At 45.7% G+C, this 20,044-nt stretch overlaps 1 protein-coding gene across 1 annotated transcript; it reads left to right on the top strand.

Moving 5' to 3' along the window:
• The first annotated feature begins 311 nt into the window (after positions 1-311).
• Positions 312-18,360, top strand: psmb2 (proteasome 20S subunit beta 2). Its single transcript, XM_053613096.1, has 6 exons — positions 312-511; positions 1,288-1,410; positions 5,374-5,444; positions 16,715-16,877; positions 17,867-17,916; positions 18,173-18,360. The coding sequence occupies exons 1-6, from the start codon at positions 421-423 to the stop codon at positions 18,272-18,274; spliced, it is 600 nt and encodes a 199-aa protein (XP_053469071.1). The 5' UTR covers positions 312-420; the 3' UTR covers positions 18,275-18,360.
• The last annotated feature ends 1,684 nt before the right edge of the window (positions 18,361-20,044 follow it).

Here is a 20,044-nt window from a genome sequence, read left to right as displayed (position 1 = left end):
ATATTATATACACAATATAATTTGCTAGGTGTGAAAAAGTTTAACTGTGTAAAGCAGTTTTTTAATAAGAAATCAAAACTAGATGGGATATTGAAAAGAAAACGTGGTATCGTGCCATCTCTAACTATCACAAAAAAACTGTTTTCAGATGTACAGAAACCGATATTTTAAAGGATTTGTTCACTTGGAAACGGCACGTGTTATAATTTCAACATATAGCGTATAAACACAGCGCCACTAGCCATCTAGCCAGTGCCCAGCTAATCTGTTTCAGATCACGTGACCTGGAAAATTTGGCGTGCGTACCTCACTTCCGGTGACGCCAGAAGAGCGCGCCGATGTGCTGAAGTTTTGCTGTGTAATTTCTTACTGTGTCCATTCAATACCGGTGTAACTAAACTTCACAGTTTCTCTTCCAAGATGGAATATTTGATTGGTATTCAGGGTCAGGATTTTGTCTTGGTTGCTGCAGATAACGTGGCCGCCAGCAGCATCATCAAAATGAAACACGGTAAAGATTTGACAACTCACGAGCCTTAGCTTAGTTTAGCTTAGCATAGTTTAGTTTAGCTTAGCATAGCTTAGCATCTTAGTTGTGTTGTTAACAGGCGAGCTAGCAGTTAGCCTAGCCACGCAGCTCTCCGGTTAGATATTATTCCGGTTAGTTAATAGTTTCAGGGTTTATTCATGAATGAATATAGTTAGTCGTTCTGTATGCATAATCTTTACTCAAATCATAATTATACAAATTGCTATAATTTTTCCGGACTAGATTTTGCTAGTCAATGCTAGCGAGTAGCTAGGTACTTTTGTGCGTGGACCAGATTTCCTGCAGCGCATAGTTAATCAAGCATTACTGATAGGATGTCCAAACTGAATAATTTGGATAGATATATATAATTTTTTTTACGGTTTACCTTTGTCTTGTTGCTATCGATAGCTGTGAGACTGAAAAGCTAGTCTTAGTGGATGAGTAGGCGAAATCTGTTATGAAAGTGAAAGTGAATTTTGGTTCGCTTGTTAGTCCTCATTAACCAGTTAACATTCTTTATTAATTAATAACCTTACTTATTAATCCTTGGGTAAATACTTTTTATCATTTGACAATGATGCAATTTTATTTATAATGAGTTTTATTAGTTAGTTACTGCAAGGTTTATTTATACTGATTTAACAGGCTAATGTTTTTAGTGTTTTCTCTCTCTCTCTCTCTCTCTCTCTCTCTCTCTGTGTGTGTGTGTGTGTGTGTAAGGAAGTAAGACCTAATATGAACTGTGTTTATTTCAGACTACGACAAAATGTTCAAACTGAGTGAGAAAATCCTGTTGCTGTGTGTCGGGGAGGCCGGAGATACGGTACAATTCGCAGAATACATCCAGAAAAATGTCCAGCTGTACAAAATGAGAAATGGTACGTACTGTTGTTTTCCCGTATATTTAAACGGCTATGTGCTATTGTTTCTCATGTTTTACACGCAACAAAATGCTAACTGAATAACTGCCAAGGGCTGTGAGAACCACATGGATAGCTTGTCGTCTTGTCTGAGCGTACGTCGAGACCTTAAACGAAGTTACAAAGTGAGCATGTGACGTAGTATTCGATATAAATCCCACTGTCAAACTGCCATCGTTCTCTGGCCCATTTTCACACACTTCCTGATCAGTGCTGGTTATGAATAACAGGGAATCCTTGCAATTATCCTATAGTTAAATATGCTGTATGGCCAAAAGTGTGCAGACACCTGATCATCACACCTATATGTCGTTCTTCCCCAAACTGTTGTCACAAAGTTTAAAGGACAGAATTATCTTGAATGTCTTCGTACAGTGTAGCTTTACAATTTCCCTTCACTGGAACTAAAAGGACCGAACCTGTTCCAGTATGACGATGCTCCTGTACACAAAGCGAGCTCAATGAGACATGGTTTGAGAAGGTTGGACTGGAAGAACACAAAGGACCATGACCTCAACCCCATCGAACACCTTTGGGATGAACTGGAACTTTGCATTCTTGTTGAACATCAGTGCCTGACCTCTTGTACTCTTGTAGCTGAATGAACACAAACCCCCACAGCAACACTTCAAAATCTAGTGGAAAGCCTTCCCAGAAGAGTGGAGGTTATTATAACAGCAAAAGAGGAATAAATCCATATGTTTTTGGAGCAGGATGTTCACTGATTGTGTCCACATACTTTTGGCTTTGTACTGTTTGTAATAAGTGTCCTAAGTCACCCCTCACAAGCAGTGTTGAGAATTTCCTGGATAACATGCGTAAGAATGTCATTAGGAGCCTACCAACATTAGGACAGAGAGATGACTAGGGATGTCATGAGAACCGATACTTCGTTACCAAGTCGGTACCAACATTCTTAAAACGTGACTGTACTTGTTTTTCTGCAGTAGCATGGTAATGAAGGTACCGAGGTTGCAATTCTTCCGGACCTGAAAGGGGCAGCAAATACACGTGAGTGTTTTAGTCGGTTCACAAGTGGTGAAGAAGAAGAACAACGCCTACAAGCACACGGGGAAAACTACAGAAGATGGCGACAAGTTTAGCTCCGCCCCGACTTGTTGAGATTCAGAGAGAGGAAAGCTCGTTGAGAGGAAAGGTAGCAGCGGTTGCCAATGTACAACTGATGGTATCGTTCATTTCAAACAAAGCGAGGAAACACCTGGAATTTGGCGAAGCACCTGAAAGATGCCCCAATACAATGTATGTTTGAGGCAGCTGGCATTGTGGCCGTGAAACCAGCTAACGTTATGCTCCATGTAATGTTAGCGATAGCCAGTTATTTGTTAACGACACTAACGCATTCCATTGTTCTAAACTACCTCTGTATGGGCCACCATGCATCGCCATTCAGCCCATGTCCTGTCAGCTAAATGTAGCTACTGTCACTAATAATTATTCAAATTATTCACATGATTTTAATAAATCTTTTTGGCCTGCCACCATATCAGTGAATTTAAACTAATGCTTGCATTCAGAGTATAAGGGGTGTGTGTGTGTGTGTGTGTGTGTGCACACCTTAGGACTTGCACTTAGGAGTGCACCTTAGCACTTGTTATTAGCACTTAGCATTGTTTTATAAGTCATTGTCAGACAGTGTTTGATAACTGAAATACCCTCCCCTCTCTTTTTGCCAGTATTAGCCAGAGGAGGATGTCCTCCAGGAGTTTTTAATTTTAGTTTTAAAATTTTATTTATTTATTTAAACCACACCATGGTATCAACTTTGGTACTGAGTATCGTGTACTTTTGGTGGTATTGATACCAACTACTAGATTTTTGGTATCGTGACATCCCTAGAGATAACTGATACGCAGTGACGCCCAGGTTGCAGCAGACTTCATGGAGAAGCACGTATATAAATAATGCCAATGAGGAGGCATAGTAATGCCGTCGAGCCGTTATGGTAGGGGCTGGACACCAGCTTATCTATAAGCCGAGGTCATGATGTCAGGAGAGCTCCTCATGTCTTCCACCAGTGTCAGGTGAACAGTTGTGCTCATAATCAAATTGCTGACATTTGGTCTAGATAGTACTGTAGGGTGCATACCGAGCATAAGGAACATTCAGTAGGTTCTCTTTCAAGGAATGGCATAAAGTCAATCAATTGTTTAGTAGAAGTAGGTGATATGACTTTTGTCAGAAACTCTGGAGTTATCCATCCACCACTGCATGCAAGGCTCTTTCACTTTTTTACTGAAGTGATCACTAGTAATGAGGTAGTTTTTACAGAGACTCGGTAAGAGGGGATCGAGGAGGAAACCCATCTTCAACCCTTGTGTGTTGAGAGGGCTGCAACAACTAATCAATAAAATCGATAATTAAAATAATCAACAACGAATGCCATTATGGATGAGTTGGGTCTGTGATGTCACTGTGGATAACCCAAACCTAGAAAGGAAGCGCAATAATTCTGACTAAAATATTCATTCTGATTAAATATGATGTTTGATGCGATATTTAGAAACAAAATTAATTGTGTTTTTATGAAAGCAGTAACTGTAATGGGGTTATAACATGTCATTGTATAGAAATGTCGTAGAAGTGTTGTACATTTGCAGAATAAAGGAACATGTTACCGTGTTCAGATGAGCGAATGTGTGTTACTGCAGAACATTCAACCTCTTACCAGTTAACACTTAGTTTAGCATTTTTAATATAGTGATTTAACTTCTTTAAAGCTTGTGGACAATCAGTTGTTTTTTTTTTTGTTTGTTTGTTTTTTTTATAAAATGTTAATATTTTTATGAAAATCCTTTGCACATGTGAATCACATGTAAATGAATCACATGTAAATGAACCATATGAAAATGATTAAATAAATTAAAGACAAAGAACCTCAAAAAAAAAATCCTTTGCACAATGTATTCCATAGCCCACATAGATACATTTAATACCTTTGTCATAGCCTTCAATTTGCACAATGTTTGAAGGACAATATCGGGCAGAATGTGAAAGGAAAAATTTTTTTCTTCGTAAAAATACAGAAAATAAAAACTGGCCTTTTAATCCGATTAATCGAAGAAATAATCAACAGATTAATCAATTATCAAAATAATCGTTAGTTGCAACCCTAGTTGACAGTAGGCTAGTTATGAGCAGCGCTCCAACATGCTATCAGCATTTAACCACAGGCCCGTTGGTTGGCTTGACGTCAAAGCAGCGTTAAACTAGAGCGGAGGCCTCTAGGACATGTATAGTGGTCCAGAACTTTGCAAGCTCAGCTGTGGCCAGTGGCAGTATATTGAGGGACATCACTGAGTCCAACCAGCTTTAGAAGCTCAGAGGTGGAAAGCACAGTATGGCTAGAAGCGCACAACCACAAGCCCACAGGCAGCCAGACAGAGGTGAGTCTCGCACTAAACAGCAGAACAGTGTGTCACTAACTCATGGGCAGAACAGGACTGATGGATAACATGCTAACAAGGGAATTCAAGCCAGTTGAACAGAGTTCCAGTTGGCTTCATAAGGTATGAAATGCACTCACCATAACATGAAGAGATGAACTTTGGAGAACAGGTTACCTGCAAGTACACACAAGGTCCGACAGTATACAAGTCGAGAAGAGGAAGGGAACGATGGCCGTATTACAGCATGCGAAAACGCGTTCCTGTGATTCTCACTGCCTCTGGCGGTTAGGAGCGATGAAATAGAACCGCAGTTTTGAACGATAGTATAAACTTACCATCTTTGATGTGGTTTCACACCTTTTAATGATTTAACTGTTTCAAAAGTGGAAATTTCCCGGTAATTTAAAGCAATAAATCCTTGTCATTATTTGGTGGTTATACAGACATTTTTGTGAGATTTGTTCTCTGTATACAGGTATACGCATGTGTTAAAACCAGCCTGTGTTTCTTTTAGGATATGAGCTCAGTCCAGCGGCTGCTGCGAACTTCACCAGGAAGAACCTAGCAGATTATCTGCGCAGTAGGGTGTGTACATAAGTTTCTGTTCTGTTTTGTTTCAATACAGAGAAAAGACAAATCAAAATGCACTTACCACCACGCCTCACCACACCTCACCACACCTCCACCAAACTTCCACAAACCTCACCACACCTCACCAAACTTCCACAAACCTCACCACACCTCACCAAACTTCCACAAACCTCACCACACCTCACCAAACTTCCACATACCTCACCACACCTCACCAAACTTCCACAAACCTCACCAAACTTCCACAAACCTCACCACACCTCACCAAACTTCCACAAACCTCACCAAACTTCCACAAACCTCACCACACCTCACCAAACTTCCACAAACCTCACCAAACTTCCACAAACCTCACCACACCTCACCAAACTTCCACATACCTCACCACACCTCACCAAACTTCCACAAACCTCACCAAACTTCCACAAACCTCACCAAACTTTCACAAACCTCACCACACCTCACCAAACTTCCACAAACCTCACCACACCTCACCAAACTTCCACAAACCTCACCACACCTCACCAAACTTCCACAAACCTCACCACGCCTCACCAAACCTCCACATGCCTCACCACAGCTCACCTCCACGTGCCTCACCACACCTCACTAAACCTCTACACTCTTCACCACACCTCCACCACACCTCTACACGACTCACTACACCTCTACACACTTCACCACACCTCTGCACGCCTCCACCACGCCTCCACCACGCCTCCACCACGCCTCCACCACACCTCTGCACGCCTCCACCACACCTCTGCACGCCTCCACCACACCTCTGCACGCCTCACCACACCTCTACACGTCTCACCAAACCTCTACATGCTTCACCACACCTCACCAAACCTCTACACGCTTCACCACGCCTCCACCACACCTCTACACACCTCACCACACCTCTACACACCTCTCCACGCCTCCACCACACCTCTCCACGCCTCCACCACACCTCTGCACGCCTCACCACACCTCCACCACACCTCTGCACGCCTCACCACACCTCTGCACGCCTCACCACACCTCCACCAAACCTCTACACGCCTCACCACACCTCCACCAAACCTCTACACGCCTCAGCACACCTCCACCACACCTCTACACGCCTCACCACACCTCTACACGCCTCTACACGCCTCACCAAACCTCTACACACTTCACCACACCTCACCAAACCTCTACACACCTCACCACGCCTCCACCACACCTCTACACGCCTCACCACGCCTCCACCAAACCTCTACACGCCTCAGCACACCTCCACCACACCTCTACACGCCTCCACCAAACCTCTACACGCCTCAGCACACCTCCACCACACCTCTACACGCCTCACCAAACCTCTACACGCCTCACCACGCCTCAGCACACCTCCACCACACCTCTACACGCCTCACCACACGTCCACCAAACCTCTACATGCCTTTACACGCCTCACCACACCTCTACCAAACCTCTACATGCCTTTACACGCCTCACCACACCTCCACCAAACGTCCACACGCCCCACCAAACCTCTACACACCTTCACCACACCTCCACCAAACCTCTACACCCCGCCACCAAACCTCCACACGCCCCACCAAACCTCTACACACCTTCACCACACCTCCACCAAACCTCTACATCCCTCACCACACCCTGCCACCAAACCTCTACATGCCTCACCAAACCTCCACGAACCCTCCACACGCCCCACCACACCTCCCCTCACCACACCCAGCCCAACCACACCTTCACCAAATGTCTACAGGCCTCACCACATCTCCACTACTCCTCTACATGTCTCACCATACCTCTACAGGCCTCCCCTCACCACATGCATTCCCACCACACCTTCATCACCCCTCTCCATGCCTCACCACACCTCCACCACACCTCTATACGCCTTATCACACCTCAACCACACCTCTACATGCTTCACCACACCTCTATATGCCTCACCACACCTCCACCACACCTCACCACACCTCTACATGCCTCACCACACCTCCACCAAACCTCTACACGCCTCAACATGCCTCACCAAACCTCCACACGCCCCACCAAACCTCTATATGCCTCACCAAACCTCTACTTGGCTCACCAAACCTCCACACGGCCCACCACACCTTCACCAAACCTAAACATGCCTCGCCACACCCTGCCACCAAACCTCTACATGCCTCACCACACCTCCACCAAACCTCTACATGCCTCACCACACCTCCACCAAACCTCTACATGCCTCACCACACCTCACCAAACACATCTACACGCTGGACCACGCCTCCACCACACCTCTACACACCTCCCCTCACCACACCCCGCCCCACCAGACCTTCACCACGCCTCACCAAACCTCCACACGCTCCTCCAAACCTCTATACACCTTCACCACACGTCCACCACCCCTCTACACGCCTCACCACACCTCTACCACACCTCCACCACACCTCTATATGCCTCACCACACCTCCACCACACCTCTATATGCCTCACCACACCTTTACACGCCTCACCACACCTCCACCACACTTCCACCAAACCTCTACATCCCTCACCACACCTTTACCAAACCTGTACACGCCTCACCACACCTCCACCACACGTCCACACATCCCACCACACTTCCACACGCCTCCCCTCACCACTCCCTGCCCAACTACACCTTCACCAAATGTCTACATGCCTCACCGCATCTCCACCACACCTCTACACACCTCCCCTCACTACATCCCGCCCCACCACACCTTCATCACCCCTCTACATGCCTTACCACACCTCCACCACACCTCTATACGCCTCACCACACCTTTACACGCCTCACCACACCTCCACCACACCTCTATACGCCTCACCACACCTTTATACACCTCACCACACCTCTTCTTGGCTCACCAAACCTCCACACGGCCCACCACACCTCCACCAAACCTCTACACGCCTCACCATGCCTCACCAAACCTCCACACGGCCCACCACACCTCCACCAAACCTCTACATGCCTCACCACACCTCCACCAAACCTCCACACGGCCCACCAAACCTCTACACACCTTCACCACACCTCCACCAAACCTCTACACCCCTCACCACACCCTGCCACCAAACCTCCACACGCCCCACCAAACCTCTACACACCTTCACCACACCTCCACCAAACCTCTATACGCCTCACCACACCTCTACATCCCTCACCACACCCTGCCACCAAACCTCTACATCCCTCACCACACTCTGCCACCAAACCTCTACACGCCTCACTAAACCTCCACCAACCCTCCACACGCCCCACCACACCTCCACACGCCTCACCACACCCCGCCCAACCACACCTTCACCAAATGTCTACAGGCCTCACCACATCTCCACTACTCCTCTACAGGCCTCCCCTCACCACATGCATCCCCACCACACCTTCATCACCCCTCTACATGCCTCACCACACCTCCACCACACCTCTACACCCCTCACCACACCCTGCCACCAAACCTCCACACGCCCCACCAAACCTCTACACACCTTCACCACACCTCCACCAAACCTCTATACGCCTCACCACACCTCCACCACACCTCTACATCCCTCACCACACTCTGCCACCAAACCTCTACACGCCTCACTAAACCTCCACCAACCCTCCACACGCCCCACCACACCTCCACACGCCTCACCACACCCCGCCCAACCACACCTTCACCAAATGTCTACAGGCCTCACCACATCTCCACTACTCCTCTACAGGCCTCCCCTCACCACATGCATCCCCACCACACCTTCATCACCCCTCTACATGCCTCACCACACCTCCACCACACCTTTACACGCCTCACCACACCTCCACCACACCTCTATACGCCTTACCACACCTCAACCACACCTCTACATGCTTCACCACACCTCTATATGCCTCACCACACCTCCACCACACCTCTACATGCCTCACCACACCTCTACATGCCTCACCACACATCTACATGCCTCACCACACCCCGCCACCAAACCTCCACACGGCCCACCACACCTCCACCAAACCTCTACATGTCTCACCACACCTCCACCAAACCTCTACACGCCTCACCAAACCTCCACCACACCTCCACCAAACCTCTACACGCCTCACCAAACCTCCACCACACCTCCACCACACCTCTACACACTGCTACATGCCTCTCCATACCTCTACATCCCCCACCACTCCTCCACACCCCGCCCCACCACACCTTCACCACGCCTCACCAAACCTCCACACGCTCCTCCAAACCTCTATACACCTTCACCACCCCTCCACCACCCCTCTACACGCCTCACCACACCTCCACCACCCCTCTACACGCCTCACCACACCTCTAGCACACCTCCACCACACCTCTATATGCCTCACCACACCTCCACCACACCTCTATACGCCTCACCACACCTCCACCACTCCTCACCAAACCTCTACACGCCTCACCACAACTCTACTTGGCTCACCAAACCTCCACATGGCCCACCACACTTTCACCAAACCTCTACATGCCTCACCACACCTCCACCAAACCTCTACATGTCTCACCACACCTCCACCAAGCCTCTACATGCCTCACCATGCCTCCACCAAACCTCTACATGCCTCAACAAACCTCCACACGCCAAACCAAACCTCTACACACCTTCACCACACTTCCACCAAACCTCTGCATCCCTCACCACACCTTCACCAAACCTGTACACGCCTCACCACACCTCCACCACCCCTCCACACGCCCCACCACACGTCCACACATCCCACCACACTTCCACACGCCTCCCCTCACCACACCCCGCCCAACTACACCTTCACCAAATGTCTACAAGCCTCACCACATCTCCACCACACCTCTACACACCTCCCCTCACTACATCCCGCCCCACCACACCTTCATCACCCCTGTACATGCCTTACCACACCTCCACCACACCTTTACACGCCTCACCACACCTCCACCACACCTCTATATGCCTCACCACACCTCCACCACATCTCTACAGACCTCCACCACATGTTTATATGCCTCACCACACCTCTTCTTGGCTCACCAAACCTCCACATGGCCCACCACACCTCCACCAAACCTCTACACGCCTCACCATGCCTCGCCAAACCAAACCTCTACACACCTTCACCACGCCTCCACCACATCTCTATACGCCTCACCACACCTCTACACACCTCCCCTCACCATGCCCCGCCCCACCAGACCTTCACCACGCCTCACCAAACCTCTACACGCCCCTCCAAACCTCTACACACCTTCACCACACCTCCACCACACCTCCACCAAACTTCTACATCCCTCACCACACCCCGCCACCAAACCTCTACACGCCTCACCATACCTCCACCAACCCTCTACACACCTCTCCTCACCACACCTCCACCTCACCACACCTCCACCACACCTCTATATGCCTCACCACACCTCCACCACACCTCTACACGCCTCACCACACCTCCACCACCCCTCTACATGCCTCACCACACCTCTACACGCCTCACCACACCTCCACACGCCGCCCCACCACACCTCTACACACCCCACCACACTACACGCCGCCCTACCACACCTCCACCAAACCTCTACATGCCTCACCACACCTCCACCACAAACTCTACACGCCTCACCAAACCTCCAAACGCCCCACCACACCTCCACAAGCCTCCCCTCACCACACCTCCACCATACCTCTACACACTGCTACATGCCTCTCCATACCTCTACATCCCCCACCACTCCTCCACACCCTGCCCCACCACACCTTCAGCAAACCTCTACACGCCTCACTCTGCCTCACCCCACCTCTACACACCTCACCCAGCCTCTACACACCTCCACCACACCTTTACACACCTCTCCATACCTCACCAGGTGCTCTCATATTATCGATAAGGAAGGTAAGAGAGAAGCCAGCTGTAACTCAAAAAGATTTGCAGGATGACCTGAAAGCAGCAGGAACAGCAGTTACACAGAGAACAATAAACATTGAACTGCACTACAGTCATCTCCATCCCTACACCTCACATGCCACAAAATTCCTCTGCTGAAAAGGGAGTACAGAGATGTTCGTCTAAAAACATTTACACAAATCTGAATTCTTTTATATAGCATTATATTTTGGTCAGACGAAATAAGAATAGAACTTCATGGCGATAATTCACCTTGGAGTGAGTGAATGTGCATATGATCCGAAGAACAGGATCATACTCACAGTGGAGCACAGAGATGAGAGCATCATGATACAGGGCTGCTTCTTGCATTACACTCCACTGAAGGAAGCATGAATGAGGCAAGATAATGTTAGAGGATAATTTAATTACCATTAGAGAAGAATCTCAGCAGCTGAGAATTTGGGCAGATTATGGACATTTCAATAAGACAATGACCCCAAACATACAGCTATAATAACTCAAGAAGGGCTTGCATGGCCTAGCCAATCTTCTAGCATATCCTAACACATCATATGCTTATGCTTTTGAACAAACATTGATATTTTGTTCATACTTAGAAGCACAAAGGCAAAAAAGGTGTGTAATGCAGTCTGTACAGGATTTTGTGGAGTTTTTTTGTGATTGTTGTGGCCAAAAATGCTTCATTTTGCTGCAGCAAAATCGCAGTTTCACAGTGACATTTGTTGGTAATGAGAACTTTTAGCTGTACTCGCGTTCAACGCACGTGAATCGGAGAGGGCTTCGGCTGAATGTGCGTTGTGATAACATCACATGAGTGCTTCATTATTTAAAATAATTTTTCAAATTGTCTTTTGTTACTGTAAATGCTGTATTCGGTATGTTATTCTTCCAGTGCAGTTGAAACTTGCATCAAATGTCACCGCTGGATGTAAAACCATAAGGAATGATTTAGTTGTAGTTGATTAGATTAAACTACAACTTAATTTAGAATGATTATCGGTGTAGTTTATTAGATTAATCGACGATGTCGAAATGCATCCGATCGAATTTACAGATTCTATAGTTTGCAATGTCACTGCCTGAAGGTGTGATTGATTGTATTTTGCATTCCTGCCCCCCAGACCAGTGCTCAGTTGTTAACACTAAACTAATCTGTAAGCCAAATTCATGCTGGGCTGGCAGCGCTGCATCGCACACCACTCGCTGTGACTGAACGAAGGCCCGTGTTGACGGTGATCGAAGGCAGCTGTCAATATGTTGTGTGTCTACATTGTGAATATGAGGTGTGATCCAGGTGTCTGTGCTTTTGAGCACCTGTGCGTGTGCTCTGCAGTATGCTCCTTCCCATCTCAGATAGGCCCTTCCTGTGTGTGTGTGTGTGTGTGTGTGTGTGTGTGTGTGTGTGTGTGTGTGTGTGTGCGTGCATGCTCGCTCAAGCACCCATCTGTGTAAAAGGCCTGTCTACACCCCAGCCCTGTTGTCTGCTAGTTTTTGTGTTAATTTGTTAGGAAGAGTAGCTGCTGCTTGTCACAATAGCAGAAGGGAGAAAATAATTACAAAAAACAATTAGAGCATTTGTTGCAGGAGGGGCTGCAGCGGGAGAGCGAGCCTGGAGGGGAAGCAGAAGGCCTCCGGGGCATCGGGCCTCGTTCCCAAATCAACATGCTTCAGCTGCAGCACTTCTAGTGCATGGTTAGAGAAAGGCCTTTACTGGCTGCCTACCAGACTTTCCTCATAGGATTCATTTTAACAGCGTGGTCTCTAGGGTTGGGTGTGGTTAGGCAATAAGCATAGTGAAAAACAATTATAATTCTTTTTATTTCTAATGCACAGATCTGAAAGGTTGGATTTGGCTTTTGAGGTTTAAAATGTTTTATTTTTTAAAAATTGAACCCTGAATTGCTTATCGGACATATTTCCATGTGTAAAACCATGATAAGAACGATGAGTGCTCTTATTCATATGTAGCAGTTTGATCCTGAAGTCGTCTCGGATTGATTATTGGACATTCCCATACTCTTCTATCACCCGACATCAGTGTGGAGGTTTGAAAAGGAAAATGTGTTCAGATAGATGTAATGCAGAGACACACTTGACCTTGATGGCTGCAATCCTGTTTATGTCTATAGAGAACTACGGAGGTATTGTGTGCTGTACTCCGGGCTTTAGAGAAAAACAAACAAACAAAAACAACAACAGGGCCTGCAGGGGACTACTCTAGTCTACCTGCTATAGCAAGAGAGAAAGAAAATGATGTTGGGTCACAATGCTAACCCAGAGTTACCTCCTTTAATTGCTCCGTCTACATACTCGTATACGCCAGTGTTTTTTTTTTTTGTTTTTTGTTGTTACAGCCTTATCTCTGTTTATGGGCTTGGATGCATATGGATGTGATTACCATAGACAATAATTTCAGCATGTTTGCCTAGAACAGCTGTTGAACTCAATCAATAGGAGGTAGCTACATAACATCATAACACTGTGACAAATAAAAGCTTTTGGAATGAGTTTGTTCTTATGTTGTTCGAGTTCTTTAAGCTTTTCGCAAGGTTTTGTGGTAATCACATGTGGTCAGATGTGTACATTGGTAACCCACAAGATAATTTATGTCATTAAAGCATTGTCATAAAGCAGCTTTACAGAAATTCAGGATATACATTTTGCATTTATAAATGTATCCCTAATGATCAAGACAGAGGCGACGGTGGTAAGGGATTAACTCCCTGAGACGACACGAGGAAGAAATCTTGAGAGGAATCGGACTCAACAGGGAACCCGTCCTCATCTGGCTGACGCCGAATAGTGCGATTATAAATAATTCCCTTCTGTAATTGTGTACTACATGGTCAGAAAGTGCAGTTGTGTAACAAGGAAATTTATTCTAGTTTTCACATGGTCTACAACCCCAATTCCAAAAAGGTTGGGATGCTGTGTAAAATGTAAATAAAAACAGAATACAATGATTTGCAGCTCTCATAAACCTGTATAATATTCACAATAGAATATAGAAAACATAGCAAATGTTTAAATTGAGTAAGTGTACCGTTTTAAGGGAAAAAATAAGGCGAATTTGATGGCCGCAACACGTCTCAAAACAGTTGGGACGGGGGCAACACAAGGCTGGAAAAGTAAGTGTTACTGAAAAGAAACAGCTGGAGGTTAACTGGCAACAGGTCAGTAACATGATTAGTTATAAAAAGAGTATCTTGGAGTCTTTCAGAAGTAAAGATGGGCAGAGGTTCACCAATCTGCAAAAAAACATATGCATCTACAATTATTTACATTTCACACAGTGTCCTAACTTTTTTGGAATTGGGGTTGTATTTTGTTGAAGTTATCAACTGTTCACTGATGGAGACGAGTGCAAAACTGTTCGTGGCAAATGCAGTTCTAAAGCTATCATAGCAATTGCAGTCCAAAGCCATCTTCGTAGTTTTTAAGTGGTAACATCCTCAATAATCTCGTGTATCTGTAGGCTGTCTGTGGGGCCATCCTCAGCAACAGCAAGTGGTTTCAATGTGATGAGAACTCACCCAGAAGTAGGGCATCAGGATGGATTAGGCAGGTCCGGAGAGCGGAAGGGGTCAGGATCACTGGAGTAGCATGTGTAGCGAGAGACCGAGAGAAACACAGTTTATTAGGTATGCTTAATGTCACATAATGGTTAAGGGCAATGTTTTTATCTTTCTTAAACATAAAATTCCTTCCACTGAAAAAGTAGTCCCAATGCTGAAAAAATGTATGGCTTTAGAACCTAATTTCCAAATATGATTAACTTAAGGAATTTAGAAAAATGGTCAACATTTATTGGCAGAATTCAACAACTGCACCAAGACGTCTATTATAAATGAGCTTCGAGTATACATTTTTTTCTCCGAAATTATTGTTCAATTATGCTTAAGAGACAATAGACAGCTAATAGATAAGCCTTTCCAATCTACGCACAAATCTTTTAACTTCCAGAAATATTGCTGTGTCCCTAGACGCAAATAATTACTAGCACCATGTGTCATGTTGTTCTTTGGCTCGGCCACAGCTGAACTCGAGAAAAGACGCCAGGACGGAGGAAGAGAAGGTTGCCTTGGGCAGTCTGTGAGAGTGTGGAGGAACGCTGGAACAAACACACACACAGAAGAAAAGGGAGGTGGAAGTGAAACATCTCTATCTCGACTGTCCCCAAGCCATTTTGCCCCAGTATCCATATCAGGATGTATAGCCTAGAGTGCTGTTGGGCATTTGTATGCTCAGGCGCTAATATTTAATGGTCTGTTCTCTTGGGTGAGGTGAGCGAATTGCTGTTGTGTTAGGAACTCAGGTGGGGTATGTGTGAAACAGGTGTTGAGTTAAGAGAGAATGGATGTAGATGGCACTCCTGGGAGCTCTGCAGTTCCCTTGCCTGGTCTCTCCAACAACCTGGGCTCTAAACCCTCTGTCTACAGGGATACTCGCATGGAGCACAGCCAAGTTTGTCTAACACTTGCACTCCCAAACACACCCTCGAGAGTGTCAAAGCCAAGGCCCAAATCAGACTGCAGGCTTTAAGATGATATATGATATGATATGTACCTCTAGCATCTGTACTCCGTTCTCGACGTAACCTAGATGGCAGAAAGCCAGGTTCTGTTTCTTCCTGCATCGGGATGAAGTGCGAACCAGGTGAAGTTACTAATCTATTCGGACACTGGCGCTGTTATTTCTTTACAAATGCAGCTCGGAGCAGTGGGAAGGGGGAAGCGTAAAGCAGGTGTAAAGGCACAGAGTTAGGAGACGGCAAAGCAAGTACGCAGGAAAGAGACTAAAGGAAGTTTTAATGAGATCTGGCGTGGCTCCAGGGCATCGGGGCGAGGGTGGGAGGCTTGGAGAGGGGAGAAGTGGAAGGAGAAAGGAAAGGTGGGGAGGCGCTCCGAGCAGCGGGGGTGCTGTCATCCAGCAGATGTCACACTGACTGTGACACCAACGACCCCCCAGACCGCTTAACACCCAACCCGCACACACTCCAGCTTGCTTTCTCTCCCGTTTCGGCTTTTTCACACCCTCCCGTCTCTTTCTGACACTGGTTTTGATGTTGATAATGCTACTTCAGTCCATGTTTTTTTTTTTTTTTTTTTGAATGCATTTAACTTAATTAAAACAGTGTTTTAACATTGTAGTGAGAACACTGGAGCAAACTTTAACAGTGATCTAAGGCACCTCGTATGCTTTAATGAGGAAGTGTGTGTATGTGTGTGTGTGTGTGTGTGTGTGTGTGTGTATATATATATATATATATATATATATATATATATATATATATATATATATAAAAATATGGTAAATTGCTGTCTCTCTGACTTGCTGTTCCCTGTAGACTCCATACCATGTGAACCTGCTTTTGGCTGGTTACGATGAGGCAGACGGGCCTGCGCTGTACTATATGGACTACATGTCTGCGCTGGCTAAAGCCCCCTTTGCTGCACACGGATACGGAGCTTTCCTCACGCTGTCCATCATGGACAGATACTACAGGCCAGGTGAAACTCTTCTCTCCTCTGTTTTCCTGCTGTTACTGCACATCCAAAAATAAGAACTGGCCCAAACAAGATCTAAGTAAAAGTGCACATGTCTATAAACTATAACGACAAAGACCATAATCTTCATGGTGATGAAATTCAAATCATTTTATTGAGGAATTATTACGAACGGTGTCATTCTAGTCATTATTGTCATTCGACAACCCCAACATGGCACTAATGAACCAAACTACTGTGTTGTTTATTTGCTGTCCAAGTGTGTGTCGATGCATACTGAGAGATTTTGGTATACAGCCAGGTCCATAAGTATTTGGACGGTGACAGTGTTCATGCTTTTGTGTCTGTACACCGCTACTGGGGATTTGAAATGAAGCAATCAAGATGTGATCGAAGTGTAGACTTGACTTGTTCGCTTTAATTCAAGCTTCAACGTATTGAGAGTCCCCATGAACAGCTACCAAATGCGAATTCAGCATGTGGGATCAACTCCAGACTTTTTATCTCTTTAAGCTGTCATGAAATGACGAAGAAACAGGCCACACCCGGCCATGAAACTGCTTATCACTCAATTATCCAATTACTTTTGACAGTTACCTTTGAAAATGGAGGGACTCTGTTATCTAATTAAATAAATAAAAGGCTGTTTCCTAAACGGTTGATGCAATATATTTTTTAAACCCCTTGAATTAAAGCTGGAAGTCTACACTTCAATCACGTCTTGATTGCTTCCTTCATTCAGATCCACAATCATGAAATTAGCGCCATCATCCAAATACTTATGGACCTGGCTGTACATACAAAATGAGCAACAGGTACCACAACGTATACAACTTGTTCCTTTGGCGCTGACAAACGTTCCAGTTTTTCCAGGTTCCACTTTCTGCGATTGTTTTTACGCCTCTTTGTGTAAGTCATACTGCTCTTGAGCTGCTCTTGTCCTCTAAGTGAATTATTTGGGAACTAAAACACCCCCGTTGCTCTGTGTGCAGATCTGACACGTGAAGAGGCACTAGACCTTCTGAAGAAGTGTATAGAAGAGGTAAATTCTCATCACTCACACTCTCCCACACACTCTGCCACTTCTCATCTCCACCATCGTTCATGTCAACGTTCTCTTCTACCTCTGTTTCTGATGGTGTGAATGGCAGCTTGGGCTAACGAAGTGAAACTGAGTTCTGTACAACATTTAAATCATTTAAGCCATTTTTCAGTGTTAATTGCCTTTCCCCCCTCCCCATGCACTAATGTGAATTTTATTCTTTTTTTTTTTTTTTTTTTCTGTCTCTATTTCATAGCTCAACAAGCGCTTTATCCTGAACTTGCCCTCGTTCACCGTTCGTTTGATCGACAAGGATGGCATTCACGACATGGAGAAGCTTCTTGTGGGGGCAAAGTAACTGTCTACAGTGACATCTTCACACCATCACTCTTTTGTACTACATATCTGATCCTTTATGTTCAAATAAAACTATAGGCCTGTTAAGTACCTTGTGTTTTGAGTTTTGTGGGGGGGGGGGGGGGTTCCATTAAAAGCAACATTTCTTATTCTTATTCAATATTATTTTACCTGCATGTTACCACAATTAACAGGAAGTAATAACCACCTTTAGCACTTACAGTGAGGGAAAAAAGTATTTGATCCCCTGCTGATTTTGTACATTTGCCCACTGACAAAGAAATGATCAGTCTATAATTTTAATGGTAGATTTATTTGAGCAGTGAGAGACAGAATAACAACAAGAAAATCCAGAAAAACGCATGTCAAAAATGTTATAAATTGATTTGCATTTTAATGAGGGAAATAAGTATTTGACCCCCTCTCAATCAGAAAGATTTCTGGCTCCCAGGTGTCTTTTATAAAGGTAACGAGCTGAGATTAGGAGCACACTCTTAAAGGGAGTGCTCCTAATCTCAGCTTGTTACCTGTATAAAAGACACCTGTCCACAGAAGCAATCAATCAATCAGATTCCAAACTCTCCACCATGGCCAAGACCAAAGAGCTCTCCAAGGATGTCAGGGACAAGATTGTAGACCTACACAAGTCTGGAATGGGCTACAAGACCATTGCCAAGCAGCTTGGTGAGAAGGTGACAACATTTGGTGTGATTATTCGCAAATGGAAGAAACACAAAAGAACTGTCAATCTCCCTCGGCCTGGGGCTCCATGCAAGATCTCACCTCGTGGAGTTGCAACGATCATGAGAACAGTGAGGAATCAGCCCAGAACTACACGGGAGGATCTTGTCAATGATCTCAAGGCAGCTGGGACCATAGTCACCAAGAAAACAATTGGTAACACACTACGCCGTGAAGGACTGAAATCCTGCAGCGCCCGCAAGGTCCCCTGCTCAAGAAAGCACATATACATGCCCGTTTGAAGTTTGCCAATGAACATCTGAATGATTCGGAGGACAACTGGGTGAAAGTGTTGTGGTCAGATGAGACCAAAATGGAGCTCTTTGGCATCAACTCAACTCGCCGTGTTTGGAGGAGGAGGAATGCTGCCTGTGACCCCAAGAACACCATCCCCACCGTCAAACATGGAGGTGGAAACATTATGCTTTGGGGGTGTTTTTCTGCTAAGGGGACAGGACAACTTCACTGCATCAAAGGGACGATGGACGGGGCCATGTACCGTCAAATCTTGGGTGAGAACCTCCTTCCCTCAGCCAGGGCCTTGAAAATGGGTCGTGGATGGGTATTCCAGCATGACAATGACCCAAAACACACGGCCAAGGCAACAAAGGAGTGGCTCAAGAAGAAGCACATTAAGGTCCTGGAGTGGCCTAGCCAGTCTCCAGACCTTAATCCCATAGAAAATCTGTGGGGGGAGCTGAAGGTTCGAGTTGCCAAACGTCAGCCTCGAAACCTTAATGACTTGGAGAAGATCTGCAAAGAGGAGTGGGACAAAATCCCTCCTGAGAGGTGTGCAAACCTGGTGGCCAACTACAAGAAACGTCTGACCTCTGTGATTGCCAACAAGTGTTTTGCCACCAAGTACTAAGTCATGTTTTGCAGAGGGGTCAAATACATATTTCCCTCATTAAAATGCAAATCAATTTATAACATTTTTGACATGCATTTTTCTGGATTTTCTTGTTGTTATTCTGTCTCTCACTGTTCAAATAAATCTACCATTAAAATTATAGAATGATCATTTCTTTGT

The sequence above is a fragment of the Ictalurus furcatus genome, chromosome 24, assembly GCF_023375685.1.
Source record: "Ictalurus furcatus strain D&B chromosome 24, Billie_1.0, whole genome shotgun sequence".
NCBI classification, from domain to species: Eukaryota; Metazoa; Chordata; class Actinopteri; order Siluriformes; family Ictaluridae; genus Ictalurus; species Ictalurus furcatus.
Note: the sequence above shows the minus strand (reverse complement) of the source record. Positions and strands in the feature narration are given on the sequence as shown.